The 18,961-nt window shown below is 37.0% G+C and overlaps 1 protein-coding gene across 1 annotated transcript in view; it reads right to left on the reverse strand.

Moving 5' to 3' along the window:
- ADAMTS20 (ADAM metallopeptidase with thrombospondin type 1 motif 20) overlaps positions 1-18,961 on the reverse strand; it is a 216,025-nt gene that overhangs the window by 105,259 nt on the left and 91,805 nt on the right. Inside the window, exons 14-27 of the mRNA XM_058307840.2 lie at positions 18,760-18,896; positions 16,850-16,967; positions 14,408-14,503; positions 12,465-12,631; positions 12,185-12,314; positions 7,911-8,037; positions 5,816-6,026; positions 5,521-5,685; positions 4,883-5,047; positions 3,988-4,107; positions 3,289-3,396; positions 1,882-2,046; positions 1,483-1,773; positions 594-755 (exon numbers count right to left, since the gene is read on the reverse strand). Coding sequence (XP_058163823.1) covers positions 594-755; positions 1,483-1,773; positions 1,882-2,046; positions 3,289-3,396; positions 3,988-4,107; positions 4,883-5,047; positions 5,521-5,685; positions 5,816-6,026; positions 7,911-8,037; positions 12,185-12,314; positions 12,465-12,631; positions 14,408-14,503; positions 16,850-16,967; positions 18,760-18,896 — 2,162 coding nt within the window. The remainder of the gene's footprint in view (positions 1-593; positions 756-1,482; positions 1,774-1,881; positions 2,047-3,288; positions 3,397-3,987; positions 4,108-4,882; positions 5,048-5,520; positions 5,686-5,815; positions 6,027-7,910; positions 8,038-12,184; positions 12,315-12,464; positions 12,632-14,407; positions 14,504-16,849; positions 16,968-18,759; positions 18,897-18,961) is intronic.

The raw sequence follows: 18,961 nt of genomic DNA on the forward strand, positions 1-18,961 counted from the left end.
TCATTTCATATTCTTTCTTACAGAAATAGAAACAAATAATTTCATGGCTCAAGGTAATAAAACTCAGGGCTCAGAACTGTTAAATAAACGACCAAAAATCAAAGCAGAGTAAAGATGTGATTAGTATCCAAATGTCCTTTTTATAAATTATTTTTATACTCCCTCTGCCTGGAAGAGCACCAAGGCATGCAGAAAGTGATCGGTAACCCACAACGACCTTGCTTAATGCAAAAGAAAGACACTGAGTAAATGGTTCAGTAATGGGGTAAAAACATGGTCTTCTCTAAGACAATAAAACAATAATATACCAATTTGGGAACAGTAGGAGAGGTTCACAGACATTGGCTAGTGTGTCAGGCTCTGTTAGAGCATTTGAAGTACACATAATACATTGTCTACCATGAGTGCACGGCATCCCAAGACTGGACACTGATGAAAAGAACAACATTTTACACACTCAGTTACAAAACAAGACACCTCTTTCTATTCAGTTATGAAGTAAGATTATCTGACAGAGCGCAACAGCATGAAGTGCTTAACTTTTGGACTGAGAGAAATCATCAGCTCCACCAGTGTAGGAACAGCTGGCTCACCTCTCCCCAGCCTCCGTGGCTCCACTGAGGGCAAGGTCCCGCATCACAGTGCTTTGACTCTGGGGGCTTGGAGGTGGCAGGGCAGTAACTGGCGCTCCATCCGTTCTCATCCTGGCAGACCACAGCTCGACGCTGAAGCCCTCGAGCACAGCTACTGGAGCACTGGCAAGGATAAAACACAACAGACGCACCAGCTGCAGACCCCGCATCATGACATGACACCGTGAAAGGATCGGAACTCCACCAAAATACAGTCCACGTCATTGTGATCACAACTGGAACCAAGAAAACCAGGCAAAACACTGGAGTTTCACTGGGGGCGTCATTTGAATTTGTGGATTAAAGGGGTGAGGCTCTGAATCTTGCCTTAGGAAATGGTCCTTTACCTTTGTCCAAAGCGTGAAGGGAGAAGAGTTTGATAGTCTTATTGGGAAGGAATAAAGACCAAAAAGATAGTATCAAGATACTTAACTTTTACATTGGTGCTTTTATTTCATACCATTAATCTCATGTAAGACATGAACTACAATTTCACCTTTTGTAATTTATTATAGTTTTAAAGAGGCTTACTGCGTTCCTGTCTTACAGTTTTGATTTTTTTCAACAACATTTGCAGTCTTACCTCTTAAAAGGTTTTCTTTTGCTTTCTATTATAATGAACACCACCAGATCGTTTTTGAGTGCATACTTCTGTAATCATATCACATTAGTGTACAATTCAATAAGAACTGCAGAGATTCATAATCTACATGGAAAATTGCTTTTTAGGAATCTATCTGCAGATAAATTTGGCATTAAAAGCATTTGATGCCATAATATACATATCTATTAACAGACTATAACATAACCAAATCACGGCATTAATGGAGCTCAATGAAAGCCGGCTTACTGCTCCCCACGGTCCTGCTCTCCACTGGTTCCCTCTGATTGATGGGTGGACCCCCTGATCTTGATTCTCTTCTGGGTTGTGAGTTAATGGGAAATTCCTGTCTGGAGAATGGCTTGGCTGCTCAGAGGAGCTGGGAAAGTGGCTGTATGTGGGCGGGCAGGCTGCCAAGTTACAATCCTCTTCTACCAAAGGACGAGCTTCAGGGTCACAGTAATCCTCACTAACTGGGTGATGGTGGTTGATGCATACAACTTGTCGAATTGTCTTTCCATTGCCACAGGATGCTGAACACTGATAAAAAATTTAGCAACATTTAGAATGTATTCTACAACAAGAATGTTTAAAAAGTATTACATTTAAAATGTTCATTTCCTTTTTTTTTCTCATAAGAATACTTACAGGTGACCAGTTCCCTGCTTGCCACTCTCCGCACGGGCTAAAACAGACAGACATTTCAGGAGGTCGGTGTAAATGGGCACAATGCGATTCATCTGCTATCCCATCAAGAGCGTCACGGCAGCTCACATAGCGGGCTTGATAACCCTGTCCACAAGACACAGAGCACTGGAAAGAAAATCAGATTTTCTTTTTCAAAACATTAGACGGTGCCTCTCCCATTTTTCTTACCCTAGCTATACTCAAAGTTCTAAAACAGCAAGTTTCTTGAAAAGGCTTGAACTATAAACATTACCTGACATCACTTAGGACTGAAATAAAACAGGAGTACTGCTTATCCCTATCAGATTAGTTATAAATTTTACAAATTAGATATTAGGGATGATAAGGACAAAACACTCAAGATTTTAAGACAATGATTAGTAATTTGCCCAAAGATAGTGAAAAACATTTTGTGTAAGAGGATCTTATGATATAGTTAAAATTTACTGTACTTTGAAAGACCTAATGGATATTGTACATATGATTGCACAATAAAAATATTCAGGGGAATCAATTTGGCCCAATGGATAGGGCATCCGCCTACCACATGGGAGGTCTGCGGTTCAAACCCTGGGCCTCCTTGACCCGTGTGCAGCTGGCCCAAGCACAGTGCTGATGCGTGCAAGGAGTGCCCTGCCATGCAGGGGTGTCCCCCGCATAGGGGAGCCCCACGCGCAAGGAGTGCGCCCTGTAAGGAGAGCCGCCCAGCATGAAAGAAAGTGCAGCCTGCCCAGGAATGGCGCCGCACACACGGAGAGCTGACACAGCAAGATGACGCAACAAAAAGAAACACAGATCCCTGGTGCCACTGATAAGGATGGAAGCAGTCACAGAAGAACACACAGCAAATAGACACAGAGAGCAGACAACTGGAGGGGGGAGGAGGGGAGAGAAATAAATAAAAAATAAATCGTAAAAAAAAAATTCAGGGAACATGTGAAGTTTAAAATAATTATATCCTCATAAAATTAAAACAAAGTATATACTCCAAATACATTAAAACTGTTCGTTTAAAGAAACAACTTGAAAATGTTGGTAGTTTAAATAAAACCTGATAAATGCCTAATACTGCATCTGTTTCTTATAGCAACTTTGTAACATACGAATTAGTGTTGTCCCCCTATGGTAGATTAGAAATTAGACTCAGAAAACTTACATTTCTTGCCCAGAGTCACAGAGCTCTTGAAAGACGGAGTGGTATTAGCAATTATATTACCTGAATTTAAAGCCCATAATAACCCTTCCACATCACCAAATTACTTGAGAATGAATGCAGAAATTAATTTTGCAAATCTGTAGCAACCATTTTGCTGATCTCTAAAAGCTTCCGAAACAGAAATGTTGCACGTCTTAAAGAAATTCACTTACTGGGGTCCAAGAACCATGTCGCCACTGTGCTCTCTTTCCCACGGGAACAGCAGGTAATGAAGTGACCCCAGTTTTAGGGATAATTGGGCAGAGTGTAACTATACAGTCCTGTTCAAAAGATAAAATGGGATTTGTAAAGCATCAATGAATGATAAATATTTACTCCTACACTTAAATTCTTCTCCCACAGGTCTATGCATACTGAAATATAAATAGAGGACCTAAAGGTTTTATTTTTCAAAAGCACAAAGCACTGTGGAGCGAACATTAAGTTTGACTCTTGAAGTTTGAATCATTGTGTACGATGGTTGAAAAATGAAACTGAGTATCTTTCATGTGTACCACTAAGCAGAAACATTCTAAATGAACACAGCAATACCTTAGAGGAACAACACACTTCAAAGGTTAATAATATTCTTGATAACAGATATTATTCTTCTTTTACAGTTCCAAGAATGGAAATATTCAGGTTAAATGAGTGCTCCAATGGTGGAAAAGAGTAAAAAAGTTTATTAAACAAGCTATAAATAGGGAAAAATCAAGAATGATAAATTATTTCTATATCACACACATTTTTAAAGCATACAAGTTTTGATGTGAAAAAACATAAATGGAAGTAATTTTAATAATGCATCTATAATCCTGCTATATCATAAATCTTTGTTGTTTATATTCATTCCACAAAGAGATTTCCTTTACCTGCCTGTCATTTGGGCGACCAGCTCCACTGCACTCTCTGTCATCCTGCACAGCACTAAATAGCTCGTTGACACATTTAACAGCACGCATCTGATACCCATGCCCACACGTGACTGCGCACTGCAAGAAGAACATAAATATATGCCAAAGCCATGATTTTTCCACAGTACAGAAAGAAAGCTCATTTTCTTAATGAATACCCATTTAGTAATAGACTTTCATTAAGTCTTTTTACCAGATTAACTATCTAAAATTATTCAAGTCAGTCAATATGCATGTTTATTCAAATGTATTACATAGATATTAACAAAATGTGCTATATTACTCTATCTTTCAACAGTTACGTAAATCATTAGAGGTGCTGTTCTGGAGACAAGCTATACAATTTAGGGAAACTAAATACTCTGCAATCCCTACCTGGTTTATCATGTATGTTAAGTAACTTCCCGGAGATCAAGATGGAAGAGAATAAGGAGCAGTTAAAGAGAATGAGAGGTTTCCCAACAAACGTGGCATCCTCCAGAGGACAAGCCACACCCTCACCCAGCCGGCCCACTGCTTGCCTGTCATATCCTAGCTGTCTGCTTTGACAAAACCTCTAAACAATGCCTACCTTAATAAAGTAAACATATCAATTTAGGTGCAAAATACGAATACGTAATGTCTGAATTATGTTTAAACAACCCTGATAAAAGCACACACTTCAGAGCATTTTGTTTTACAAAAGTGATGAAAAAAACAAAGCTGAAACATTTACCACGCAAAATTAGGGATATTTCTCCAGTGAACCAACACAAATTTAGCTGCATCCACTAAGGAGGGAGTAAATACGTCACAACTTAGTGCAATTCCGAAAAGATGGATTAAATCAGAAAAGCCCATATCACATACTCACAGAACCCCATGGTCCTACTTGCCAGGAAGCACATTTATGAACCTCACACGGTCTCCTAGACTCAGGTTTGGTGCTTGGATTACAGAAGCCATCACTCAAGTGAGATTCGTTCAGTTGACACCATACTTGACGCTGCTTGGTTCCTTTTCCACATGTAACAAGACACTGTAAGAATACAACTGATCATTAGTCACTTTCAGAACACAAATGTCTTGTAAAATGATACCATAATCAATATGCATATTAAAATACCGATAAAAGACTATTCCTAAGTTTATTTTCCATCACTCCTCTAGAAATATTCACCAGGTAAAATCAGCCACCCCAAATTTCTGCTATGGATGCTCCCAGACAACAGTCATTTATTTGTCCTAGTATTGAAGCTACAAAACTAATCTTAGAATAAGCAGGTATCTCAGACTGCTGTGGACACTTAAGACTTTCTTACGAAAAATGGCTATAGATGTAGCTTAACATTGTAAATAGTTTAAGGACAAATCATTTCAATTTTTAATGCCTTGACAAATGTATTTACAAAATGATAATAAATTTAAATATTTTTAAATTATATGAGCCATAGATTGCAAAGCTTTCCTATACAAATGTAATAGTTCTAAGCCTCATATGGTTAATGTTACCTCACTCCACTCACTAGTGGCCCAAGTGGGACAGGAAAATTCATTGCAATTCTCTCTTGTCACTTGGGGAAGTTCTTGGCATTCTCTGTCAGCAAGACGGTGGCCAAAGTTATCTACACAATAGGAGTCTCGAGACCTTTCCCCTCCTCCACAACTCCTGGAACACTGATTTAAAAAAAAAAAAGGCGACTCAAAAAAAATAGCAAATGTGTAACAAAAACATACATTCGAGTAACATAGATATTTAATCAGGAAAAAAGAGCAACTTTTCTTGTGCGATACTTTTCACCGGTACCTGGGCCCACTCTGAGTACTGCCACCTGGCTACGACACAGGCCCCGCGGCAGGGCTCTCGGGCAGGAGGTTTAATTTGGTCTCCACAGTAGTGGTTATCTACTGGAACAGTCTGTCCTTTATGAATGGAATACTTCATGCAGTGGATGTCCAAGGACCTAGAGCCTTGACCGCAACGGGACGAACACTCACTTTTGCCAACGATGTGCCACCTAGAAAATGAAGATGTTATAAAAGACACGGGAGGTGCGCCAACTGACAAATGAATTCAGAGAATCTGGACTCAGATGGGATCTCCCTTCATAAGACTTTCATACTAATCTGCTGGAGGTGCAGTTAACGTTGGGGTTTAAGATATAGTTAGGGGATTTGAATCTCTGGACTGATAATGTGATAGCCAGGTCCTGAGCCTCAACAGACTCCAGCACCTACAATCTGATTTATTGGACTTACCACACTCAGCTAAGATGGAGTTGAAGAAGGACAATCACCACACCATGGAGCCTAGAGTGATTACAACTGAAAATGGGAGGAATGCATCCAGCATCCATGTGGAATCTGAGCCTCCTCTTGACATAGAGGTGCAATGGACACAACCAATCCAATGTCCACATAGAAGAGGTGGCATTGGATTGGGAAAAGTGGACATGGTGGACGATGGGTATGGGGAAGGGCAGGAAGAGATGAGAGGTGGGGGCGTATTTGGGACGTGGAGCTGCCCTGGATGGCGCCTCGGGGGTGATCACCGGACATCGTGGATCCTCACAGGGCCTACATGATGGAATAGAGGAGAGTATGGGCCATGATGTGAACCAATGTATATGAGGTGCAGAGGTGCCCAAAGATGTACTTACCAAATCCAATGGATGTGTCATGATGATGGGAACGAGTGTTGTTGGGGGGGGAGAGGAGGGGGTGGGGGGGTGGGGTTGAATGGGACCTCACATATATATTTTTAATGTAATATTATTACAAAGTCAATAAAAAAAAAAAAAAATGAATTCAGAGAGACGCGTGCACCTGAGCCCGTAAAAACATCTGACGGACCACCCACTTTGTATATATTTGAGAGGTCACTGAATCAGAGATGAAAACTTATTAGAATTCACATAGTCCAAGGCTTTCATTTTATAGATGAGAAAATGAGGTCTATAGAGGTGTTCTATTCCAGTGGGATAAAAAGGTTGACTCTTTTTTCCACCAGAAAATCATTCTCCCAAATAAAAAACCTAACTTGCTCCTGAAGTTTATAAAAACGGAGCTGATCTGGTTACAGCTGAGCTGGAGCTGGGGAGCGGCATGCACCCTGGCATTTGGCAGTCACTTTGGCACTGTGTCCAAGGAACCACAAGCTTCTCCCAGGAACCTTTAAAACAACTGTGCTAGGCCAAGATTACCCAGGAACTTGGTGGCATATTTGAGAACATCTATGCATTCTCACCCTTACCGAGCAAAACAGGTCCTGGCTGCCCTGAATGGTAAATGTCACCTGCTGCAATGTGGAAAAAAAATCTGAAAGGTGGGGGTATTGTCCTTTGTTTCACTCAAAGGTCAATTACCAAAAACCAAAGAAACAAGAAATTAGGTTCCAAGTGCAAATGCCCCAGCCATGATTTAGGATCATGTTTCTCAATGTTTAATGGGAAAAACCTGTTAAGATGTCAGAGACTCTAACCTATTGATTCTCCAGTCCTCAAAATGTATAAGCAGATTGGTTCCTGAGCTTAATGGGAATTACAGAATCATTCTGCAAAATCTATTGATTCAGATCATTGAACGATGTTTTTTTCAGATAACCATGTGCCTGAATTCATTTTATAGATAAATTTACTTTCATCTCCTATACAAAATCTTGAGGCCTATATACCAGTATTCAATAAAAACTATGAGTTTTTAAAAACGCAAACCTATTACTGAGCTTCACCGTAAAGTAGTGAGACTGAAATTTGATAATGGAGGGGCAGAGGACAGGCTTTAATTACATGTCTGCACTTTGCCAGACACTGTGCTAGATATTTTATATTATCAAGATTATCTCACTTGTTTTAATATGGTTATATGATACACTGGTTACATTAAAATAAGTTATCTTTTACCTTAGTTCACAGTCTGTATTGCACCTCTCAGTCAGAAACAATGGAAGAGGTAAGTGGTCACATCTTTGATCCGACACAACCATATGATCACTCTTACGTATGCAGGAAATTTTTCTTCTATGAAGACCTTGGCCAAAGACAAATGAAAATTAAAAATAAAAGGAAAAGTCACTTAAGTGGGAGTTCCAAATTACTTAGATCTACTAACAGCCTAAAGGATCCAGCTAAGCAAAAAATTCCAGCAAAGCATACAAGATACACGAGCATATCAGTTTGGTCAGGAGTGACTTTCCATAAAAAGTAATATTTAAGCTGAGTCCTGAGAGACTGAAGAGTTTGCTTAGTGAAGAGGCGTAAGGAAGGTGGGAAGCGGAATAGAAAGAAACTCCTTACAGCCGAATGGACTGTTTGAAGGTGGACAAATGGGGGTAGCCAGGGATGACGCTATATGGAATACCGCATTCTTGTTTCTCATTATTTTCATGTACTTCCCTGTCTGTTGACAGATGAAGCCAACAGAATGCAATGGAACATGACCTACTCCAGTTTGAAGCAGAGTTTTAAAAGCCTCTTCAGGCTTCTGCCAGCTCTCTTTCCCCTTTATCTCTGACACCAGAACACCACTTTCTAGACTGGGGATGATCTTTCAGTTGGAGCCATGAATGAAAAAGACAAGGGCTTTTGTGGAACAGAGCCATGGCCAATTAGCAGCCAACACAAGGTATGAGAGAAGAATTTAACCTTTTGGGTTCAGAGCCACTATATTCTTAGTATAACCACAGCAACAGCAAGCTAAGAGAAGTGGTTAGAATGGATTAGAGTAGTTTGAATTTTACACTGTCAGCAATAAAGAGACAGGAAAGAGTTTAAGAAGTCAGTGACATGATCAAATTTCTGTTTTATTTAAGTTCACCTTTGTACTTCCAGTTAGCTGAACTGATATGAACATATGAACATACATATTTATTTCTACTTCTTCCCAAAACCCTCTGAAATAACTGTAAGGAATTTTGAAAAGGCATAAAACCTACAAGAACAAAGAGAATAAGAAAGTAAGCACAGTAGGCAAGGAAAGGGAATTCTGAATACGAAAAGTGGATGGAAGTAACTTCTTAACAGAGCCAAGGAAGCTGAAACCTAAGCCTTTGGAGGGGAAGAGCGACTAAGAAACAAAGCACTCATGCCATGGAATCCAAGAGAAGTCCAGGAACTGCCAGGTCAAGAAAAACAGATTCCTCTGCAGGAGTGCGTGTGTTAGGGGGGTCGGCTACCCTTCTACTCAAGAGCAACACCGTCCAAGAAGAAGAGAATGTGCGCCATCTATGTAATTTTAAGTTTTCTAGCAACCACATTTAAAAAGTAAAATGGTGGTGACATTAATAACATTTAGATTTAACCCTGCACATCCAAAATATGATCATTTCAACAGGACAGTGAAATAAAATTATTGATGTAATTTACATTCTTTTTTTATACTAAGTCTTCAAAACCCAATGTGTGTTTTGCATTGACAGCACACTTCAATGGACTAGCCACACAGACTGCTGGCCACCAGGTTGGACTGCACATCTCTAGAGAAGCTGAACTTGGAGGCTCAAGGCACAGCTGAGAGAGTTAGGGAGCACTGTACTGAAATTAGGCCGATTGAACAAAAGTATCCCCATAGTGAATGAGGATCTTCCTGTGCACTCAGCTCTCTGTCTCCCTCTAGCTTCAGCCAGCTTAGATTGTGCCCTGGTCTCTTCACCGCCCACCAGAAGATGGCAGATTCCTCTCTTAGGGAACTGTGGGGCCCAAGAAAAACGATCAACTGACAATGACATTTGGGGCTTTTCCCCCAAAGACATGTAAAAGGGCTATTTAATGACTCAATTACTCTAAAATGAAAACCTTAGTTGACGTGCCTGCCCCACACAGGAGTTTCAATCAGCATTTTGGTACTTCTTAAATATGAGCAAACAGCAATGGACCAGCAGATATTTTAGGAAAGCATCTACACAAAATAGGCCAAAATAGACAAAAACAAAATAGAGTTCATTCAGATAAAACACACATAATTCAGGGAAGAGAAAAAAATTTAAGGATTGATTACCATTCCCAGAGACAAAATCGATGACACTGCATCCATGAAAGAAAAGCAAGATATTATAAAAAGGAATATGGTAAGAGAACACTGTAAATTGAGAGAATAAATGAGAGAATGGAAAATTAATGTGAGGAAATAAATAATGCAATAAAATTTCTCAAAACAAAAAATATATGTTTCTAAACTGGTATGGCATACAAAGTACCCAGGAAAATACATAAGTACTCACATCGAATCACCATTGTCCTGACATTTCACACCATCAGAATTAGAAAGAGAATCCACACATTTCTAGAATAAAATATGTCCCCAAGCACAGGAACTCATAATTTCCTGTAAGCCAGAACACAAGGCTTTAAAAATTCTAATGAAAGTGTTCTATTTTAGAATGTTATAACACTAAACTATCAACCAACTGTGAGAACATAATGCCATTTTCAGTCTCAGAACACTACTGTCCTTTTGCTACATCCAATGGGGACATATATAAAAGAGAGGAATTCATGGCATTTAGGAAATGGGGGAATCCAACAAGGAAGAATGGCAAAAAGATTTCCCAGGATGATAAGGAAGGGAAATCTGGAAAAGGCAGCCATATAACAAACAGGTCGAGAAAGCAACATGAACAAATCAGGACAAAAGAAAAGAGGGCCACAGGAATAATCTTTACAAGAAAAAGTGAAACTGATATATTAAATAAAGTGCTTGAAAATATAAGACAAAATTTATAGTTCTGACAGAAAGTTTGGGGACTAACTCTTCAGGGACTTCAACAAAGGAAAACAAGTAAACAACAAGACTGAAGGAATTTAACTTGAAACATCAAAAAGTTATGCAAAGAAAGAGAGAATATAATCACAGTTCATTGTATGACAAAATTAAGACAATAGTTCCTTTTCCCCTCACATGATTGTTTAAAGAGACCACTCTTGGTCTGGATTCCCAAACCATCTCTCCCTGTCTTGTACAACCTTCCATTTTGGGTCATGTTACTGTTTAGATGTATTCTGAGAATTTTAGAATACTTGTTCATTCACCCATTATTTAGATTCTGTTCTTCTAGCTCCCCAATGCACTGCCACAGATCAGCTTACCCACTCAATGCTGGAATTACGATTCCAGCTCCCGCAGCCCGAATCACCTCCTGTGAGGTATATCCAGGACTTTTCTGACAAAATGAATTCCTCCTTCCTCTCCATTACTGCAGCTCTTTCCCCCTACCTCTAGCATTTATCTCAGTCAACCTTGTATCATCTACCACTGTTTCCCTCCAACTGAGATGCTAACCAAAGAGGGCAGCACCTGCTCCAATGCACCCATTTGGGTGCCACTGCCCCAACACATGAGACTGAGCATGTGCCCTTTCCTGCAGCAGACAGCACAGCTCCTTGGGAACCTTGAGGTCAGTTTGTTACACTGCCCCTCACATTTCCATCTACGTTCCCTGCCTCCAGCCACCTAATTCTCTTATAAGCTCATTTCCATTTTGTCCTGAGTTTCTTCTGTCCTGACCCACTGCTCCTGTAATTCACAAACCATTCTACTATTCCCTATGGGAACTTCTTTTCCATTCTAAAAAAAAACTTCTCTCCGTCTTTAGCTTCTATCCTCACAAACTGCTCCTTCAAGCTCTACTATGCTCTTTCCTGTGCATCCCTATAGCACTGCATTTACCATTTTAACTTAAGATAATCTACTCATGCCTCTGTTTTATCTTCTGGACTTTCAAACATTAAAGCAGAATGTCTAATTAACAATCTGAAACAAAACAGTCCCCTATAAATGTTTAATGAATTGAACATGCATAGGATTATACAATCATGCATCCATAATTACAGATTACACAAATTACAGATTAATCACACATAATTACAGATGGCAGTCAGTCCATTTTCTTTCCTTGCTGTGAATCTCCCTTTTCCCACTTCCCACTATGCTCCCTTCAGTTGTTCGTGTCATCAGCATTAACTTGTGGTCAGGGAACAGAAGTAAAAGAATGAAAGAATGTTTGGTACCTCAGCGCAGGGTGGGTGGAGAGCAGGGGCACAAAGACAAGGCAATATTTATGTGTCTATGCGTACATGTGTAAAAAGTGGGGAGTAGTCCAGGATAACCAGACTCAAAATTATCTAAAGTACAGCAGCATGCACTTCCAAAATTTTGTCTCTTTTATTCAATGTCAGTGTACCTTGGCACATTTTGGTACAGTCTTGCCATGAGCCATATGGATCCCATGTAAACAGGTCAACCTTCTCTTCCATAGGGATATTAAAGGAATAATGTACATCAGGGTTGTATAAGTTGCCTACACACAAAACCTCAATAAAAATACAAAGAGGCATACAATTAATTCAAAGAAGATACATATTTTAAATACATCATTTATGTTTAATAGTAGGTGCTAAGAACTTCACCATCAGTTTACTGATACTATTAAACTAAGTCATCATCAACTACTGAGAATTTACCTGTAAAACAAGTTCTTCCTCAAGCCGATCAGTACTATTAATTCTTTCAATTGAGTTGTTTGAACCACTGTATTCAAAAATAGCTCCTTGTATGCTGAGTTCTTTTTTTGACATACTTACAACAAAATTTCCATTCAAAAGAAAATTCCCCTGAGTATCAGACAATGCTGTAAAAGAATAAAGTATTACTTACAAAACAGTAAAATCAGTCAACGGTACAGAAAAATACTTATTTAACTTTTAAAATTGAACTCATTTTAAGGAAATAAAATTTCATTTTACTATAATGTGACATCTCACTCATAAGTAGGGCAACTTCAGCATATCAGCTAATGATATAAAAATAAACTCATCCTATACTTTTCTATCTTGGAAGCTTTTCCTCTTTGATGAAGCAAGGAGCTTCAGAAAGACACACAGAGACTGGAAAAGTAGAATGAGTCACAGACCCAGAAGTCATTATCAACCAAATCAATCCTTGTTATTAATGGCAGTTAAAGACAGAGCAGCCAAACTCCCGTAACACTCCATTTATGCTGATTTTTTGAAAAACTTTACAGAACTTTAAAGCTCTAGGGTCAATATTCTAAAATGTCATGCCATGACTTTAATACTCTATATGAATGCCTGGGTCTTTTCGTGTGGGGCACTCTATCACTATTGATACAGATGTTAATGACTGCTTTTCAGAATACCCTTCCAGAGTTCCCTTTCTATTCAAGTCCCCTTCTTGTTCTCTCTCTTTTCTATTGACAGTCCTGTTAAATAAGTATATAGAGTACATATATATAAAGAACAACAATATAATATGTATTCATAATTTGTTACTTTTAAATACAAAATTGCATGGTGTCCATAGTAGTATAGTAGTAAAAAGGCGACCAAATTTCATAACAGAACGATGGATTTAAGTACAAGTTGTTTTAACTAGTTGCTCTGAGGTCTTGGACAAACATTTGCTTGGTTTCCTAAACCGTATAATGGAGATAAATAAGGTTTTGACCTCATAGGCTATATTCATCAGGATCAAAGATGGAAAAAGTTTGCATAAGTGTGTAATATGTTAATGAATACAAACACCATATTAATCTTTTCTTTCCTGGCTTTACTTAGTTGTACCAGATAGTTTCTTAGTGGGAAGATGACCTTTATGGAAAACACTTGTTTGATATTCTAGGTAACCCCACAGAAAGCGCAGAAGTTACATATGGCTAAATTTCACATTAAATATTACACCTTCCCAAAAAAGCAATCTTGAAAGTATTATTTCAGAATATATTTGTTGTTTCTGTGTATGTGTGTCTTTCTATATAACACTGAATTAACCAATAAAGTTAATTATTTTTATGTTTTAGCCTAAGTGAAATCTTTAACCCTGAAAGTTGATTTCTAAAAATAAATAACATAAACTAAGCCTATATTCTGGAAATAACCAAATGACAATATATTGTGAGTACATTCATTACATCCAAAAATAAGAAACCAGAGTTCTCTTTCTAACTTTCTTTAACACAAGAGATATTTTTAAGTTGTATTTGAACACTCTGGGTAAATTGTAGAAACTTTTAAGAAAACTATTTTAAGGCATGGAATCTCTAAGAGGTCTATAATTAGTTTTAGAAAACATATAGAAGAGGATTTTGTTCTAAATATACATGCAACTTTAACTGAATATAACATTTTATTATTTAAAACACTCTTACAGGTAACACTGAAACTAATTTACTTTTCAGAGTTTAGTTCAGTTTGTTTTTTTAATAAGATATTTTGTACAGCTCAAGAAAAACACATGTAAAGGGAGTCAGATGACTGACGCTTGCTATGCACTAAAATTGCATGTTTGCTCAAAGGGCTCTTGCTTTCCAGGAATTTACATCGACCGCAGACCTCCATGCAATCGCACACAAACCACATATTGGCTGCTGTTTACTAGAAATATTTACCAAGGTAATTGTCATCTTCTGGTTTTCCAGAATAGCTGTGCTGAAGAATGTCGATGTTTGTTGCTCCTGTGGGAATCTTTACTACAACATTATAACCTGCAATGTAATTTGATACATGTTAAATTTCAAAAAAAGCAGATGGCTAAGAGGCTATGACTGCTGAATGATTGGAAAATTTGAATAGTATAGTCAGACTTAGTATCATTTTAATTTTAAAAAATTATACAGTGTGTGTATTCCTTTTGAATCAAGGCAGTCATACATACTACTAAGCATTGAAAAAAGTGGTTTGACTAGAAATCTAATGACTTTAGGATTATTTTTTTTCATTTCTGCAATTCTTAATCCAGAATGGGAATTAGGCTAGAATTTCAGCCCCTGAGATATAAAGTATATATATTCATTTTTAAATTTGACTAATTTTTTCACATTTTAAAATTTTAATGGGAAAAATGAAGCACTTTAAATGCTACTTGCAAATCCAGGGAAAACAAAATAATTGATCATTACTATGATGTGTACCCAGGGATTCAAGGAACAGCAAAATAATGAAAGTTAATGAGAAATACGTATTTTTTCTAAAGCTTTCAGTCTGTAGTAAAAGCAGGAATGTCTTTATCTACCCCCAAAAAAGTTCACATTATTTTAAAAAGTCTACTACCAAGTTTGTCAGGAGAAAAGTAGTTTACTTGAGATGAATGAAAACAATATGTATATTTTATAAAACCAAATTCAGCAATATTGACATGGCTCAAAAGGTGAGGAAGGACTATGCCAAATATACATTAAGCAATAAAGGATTTTTCTTGGCACTAAAAACACTCATATTCATAATTGCCCCCATTTGCTAGGGTTTTAGGTCAACAATGAACTATGCTATAGCAATGCTATTCTAAGTTTCTCGTTTTCCCTTCTATTAAATATATAAAAAGAAAACAAGTTGCTATTTTTCTTGTATGCCAACTTTGATAAATATAGAATGAACTCAAGAAGAGGAAATTTTAAGAGTTCAAATTTGCAATTCGAATTGAGTTTACCTTCCACGTTTTTAAAGCAGTCTTACCTGCATCTCTTAAAGGCAACACATTTTAAATAAAATGTGATGAACAGTATAATATTCTGTTTACACTATACGCATATAGGTTTTGGTTATAATTATAGGAGAATATTTTAATTCACCAATATTTGTCGCTATTAAATATTCTCACTACATTCACTATTCTTGTCTTTGGTATCGTTTTTTCAAGAAAACAAGTCTAAAGCATTGCAAAGGTGACAAAATGAAGGCTACCACCAGGGGGCAGAAATGTGATAGAAGCTATTCTCACATCCTGGCAAATGCATTTAACATCTTTTTCCATTTGCCAACTGACTATCATAACACAATTTTTGCAAGGTTAAATATTTGATCCTAATTTGGTATATGTGGTTTTATACATAAAAAGTATTTTTCAATGAACACAGACCTCACTTTGAAAAATGTGTGCCACTGGTCATAAAAACTGATCAAATGTGTGTGATTCTCATAAAATAATGAATCTTAACAATAGGAAAATAAGGTTACAGTTTTGTATTACAATTCATAAACATCGAAGTATGAAATGTAATACTTTTTATACAGATAAAAATACAAATTTTGTGTTTTAAATGATTCTGCTTTAATTGAAGACATTAATGCAAGTTTAGACAACTGGGTTTGAACACATGTGAACTGTGAACACAATTTACAGTTGTAAGGGTGTAAAAAATGTACTTTTACTTTGCAAAGAAATTTTTAAAGGTCTGGTTTGATTACCATGAGAAGACAAAAATGTTTGCCTGGAAATTTTCAAACGGAAAATATCTGATATATTATGTCCTCATAATATTTTTAAAAACAAATATGAAATCATGGCCAAATACCAATTATATCTGAGCTCTAGACACTACCTGGAAAATTAAGTGCAACAATTCTCAATCAACGTTTAATGGTTTTTCATCTTTTACCTTCAGTTAATCGTTTCAATATATCATTAATAAGAAATACTATAGATAGACCAGATCATACATGAAATATGGGTCAGATGATGAAAAATAATTGAAACCATGTTTTCTAGAATATTCATTAAGTATACACATTTCAGATTACAAGAAATAACAATAAAAGCACCTCTTTAAGTGGGGGCACTTATTCACACATCACTGTCAAATAGCACTCTATTTCCTCTAATAACTGCACCTAATAATTTTTCAGGAATCAGATTTGCCTTGGGCAGGTGAATTCATTAACTCGATGATACATCATTGGCATAAGATTTAGTTTTTTATATTTAGGAAATTTGTATTTCATCATTTTGGATTAAGGGTACAGAGTAGACAAAACAATAACAAACCATTACTAATGTAATTTCACTGCACTCTCCATTACTGGACATATTTTAGAAAAAGAAACTCACGGCTTACCATAATGGGCACTGTTGAAAACCCCTGCCATTGTCCTGCATGAAGAGTTATCTCCACCGCACACGCCACATTTGTCTCTCCTGGCTTTAGAATTTAACACATGATCACAGCCAGCTTGCTTCAAAAACACAAAAATTATAGTCCACATTTTTAAAATGCTTCGTTACAAGCATGTGATTTAAAGTTTCTAAGCATTGTTCACAAATATTCTTTTAATTTATGTAAGAGTCAATACTATAGAATTTTTAAAAATATTATCCATGGATATCATTGTAGATAAATATTTTCACACATCTGTTCACAAAGTCGAAAAGCATAGTGTTTTTCAAAGGTTTATCTGCATCAAAATCATATAGGGTGGCATTTAAAATTTCCACATTTTCTGAATATCTTTGTAGATAAAACATAGGAATCTGTATTGTAACAAACACTGATAGTGATTCCTATACCATAATTTGCAATTCAAAGGGTCAAGTATGACGATATAAGTAGCAAAGAACAATTAATTTTAAAAAGATGTCTTTCATAAACTATTTTTTACCTTGTGACCTTAAATTTCTGGGAATAAATTGAGCACATTTGCAAGAAAAAAATCTATTCCTATAAAATTAATATCCAGGATCATAAGTGGTATTTATGAAAAGACAAACAAATGAATAAAAGCAAAAATAAATGGTTTATTCCATTGGTTTCCAAAGAACAAGCGCAATCACCCTACAGAAGCAACCTTCTTCATATATTCAATAACTTTTCAGTTCTTTGGAATACACCTCTAAATTTAAGTGTATAGAAAAGTAAGGGGGTTTCTTAAGGTCCCGTAAAATCTTTTAAGTGTACGGCAAATATTTCCCAAATCCTGCCACAATATTTTCTGAAAGTACTATGCATCTAGATGGTCAAATAATAGTTACAAGATTTGTTTCATTTTCACATGACTGTCTGCTGGGAGAGAGGGAAGTGGGAGGGAGGGAGAGAAACAGAGAGGAAGGAGGAAAGATATCAAGGCTTTTAGCACAAAGGAAGAAACAACAGAGCCTACATCTGAAGTAGCGAAAGGACTTTACAATGCTTGTTTCCTAGTCTTTTCTTTCAGGAAGCTGACTTCATTTCTGCTCTTGCTTTGGAGTGCCATAAGCAAAACAAAATAAGCAAACTAGTATTAATATTTACAAGTCACTCTTTTTTTTTTGATGGATAGTATTTGTTTAATATTACCCAATTTAATATTCATACACAATTTCAATTCATATACAATTGCACCACTGCATGAACATTTTTCTTTAGGATAGGCGTCAATAAAATTTTATTTAAAAATGTAGGGAATTCCCATGTACCCTGCCCTCTCCCCCTCTCATGTTATCCCCAATTGATAACACCTTACATTAGTATGGTAGATTTGTTACAACTGATGAACAAATATTGAAGCACTGCTACTAACTATGGTCTATACTTTACATTATGGTTTATAGTTTGCACAGTACCATTTTATTGATTTTGACAAAATAATGGCCTGTATCCTTTATTATGAGATCATGCAGAACAAATCCAATGTCTTAAAAATGCCCTAGTATCCAACTCTTCTTCACTACCCCTCCCAGAAACTCTGGTACCCACGATCTTTAAGTTCTTCCCTTACTACCATAACAATGTCTACTTTGGTTCATGGTTGCATTCCGCCCTTATGTTTGTTCATTTCTCCATCTTGAGGATTTTAGGATGGTGATGCCTACAGAGAAATGCCTAATCACAAGTCTCCTACGCATTCCCCTACAGACAGCAGGCTATCACCAAAGATTGCCATTCTATTGGAATTGACAAGAATGTATTCTGAAGGAATAGCTGGTTGGAGAACAAGAAGAAAAACTACTTTAAGTAACTTGAAATAGAATAGAAACTTATAATTTACTTACCCGGCACAGGCCTTGAACACAGATGTCATTCGTTTCGGTTCCACAAGGGGTACCATCAGCAACTCTGTCCTTCAACTGGTAGAAGTTGGTTGTTCCAGCAACCCGACAATAGAGTTTGCAGCGATCTTTTATGGCAACTGTAAACCAAAGTCAAAATATGGGTTTGCTGTAATAAAACTGTGTGTTCCTCTGTCCCAGAAAA

The sequence above is a fragment of the Dasypus novemcinctus genome, chromosome 12 (assembly GCF_030445035.2).
Source record: "Dasypus novemcinctus isolate mDasNov1 chromosome 12, mDasNov1.1.hap2, whole genome shotgun sequence".
Lineage (NCBI taxonomy): Eukaryota > Metazoa > Chordata > Mammalia > Cingulata > Dasypodidae > Dasypus > Dasypus novemcinctus.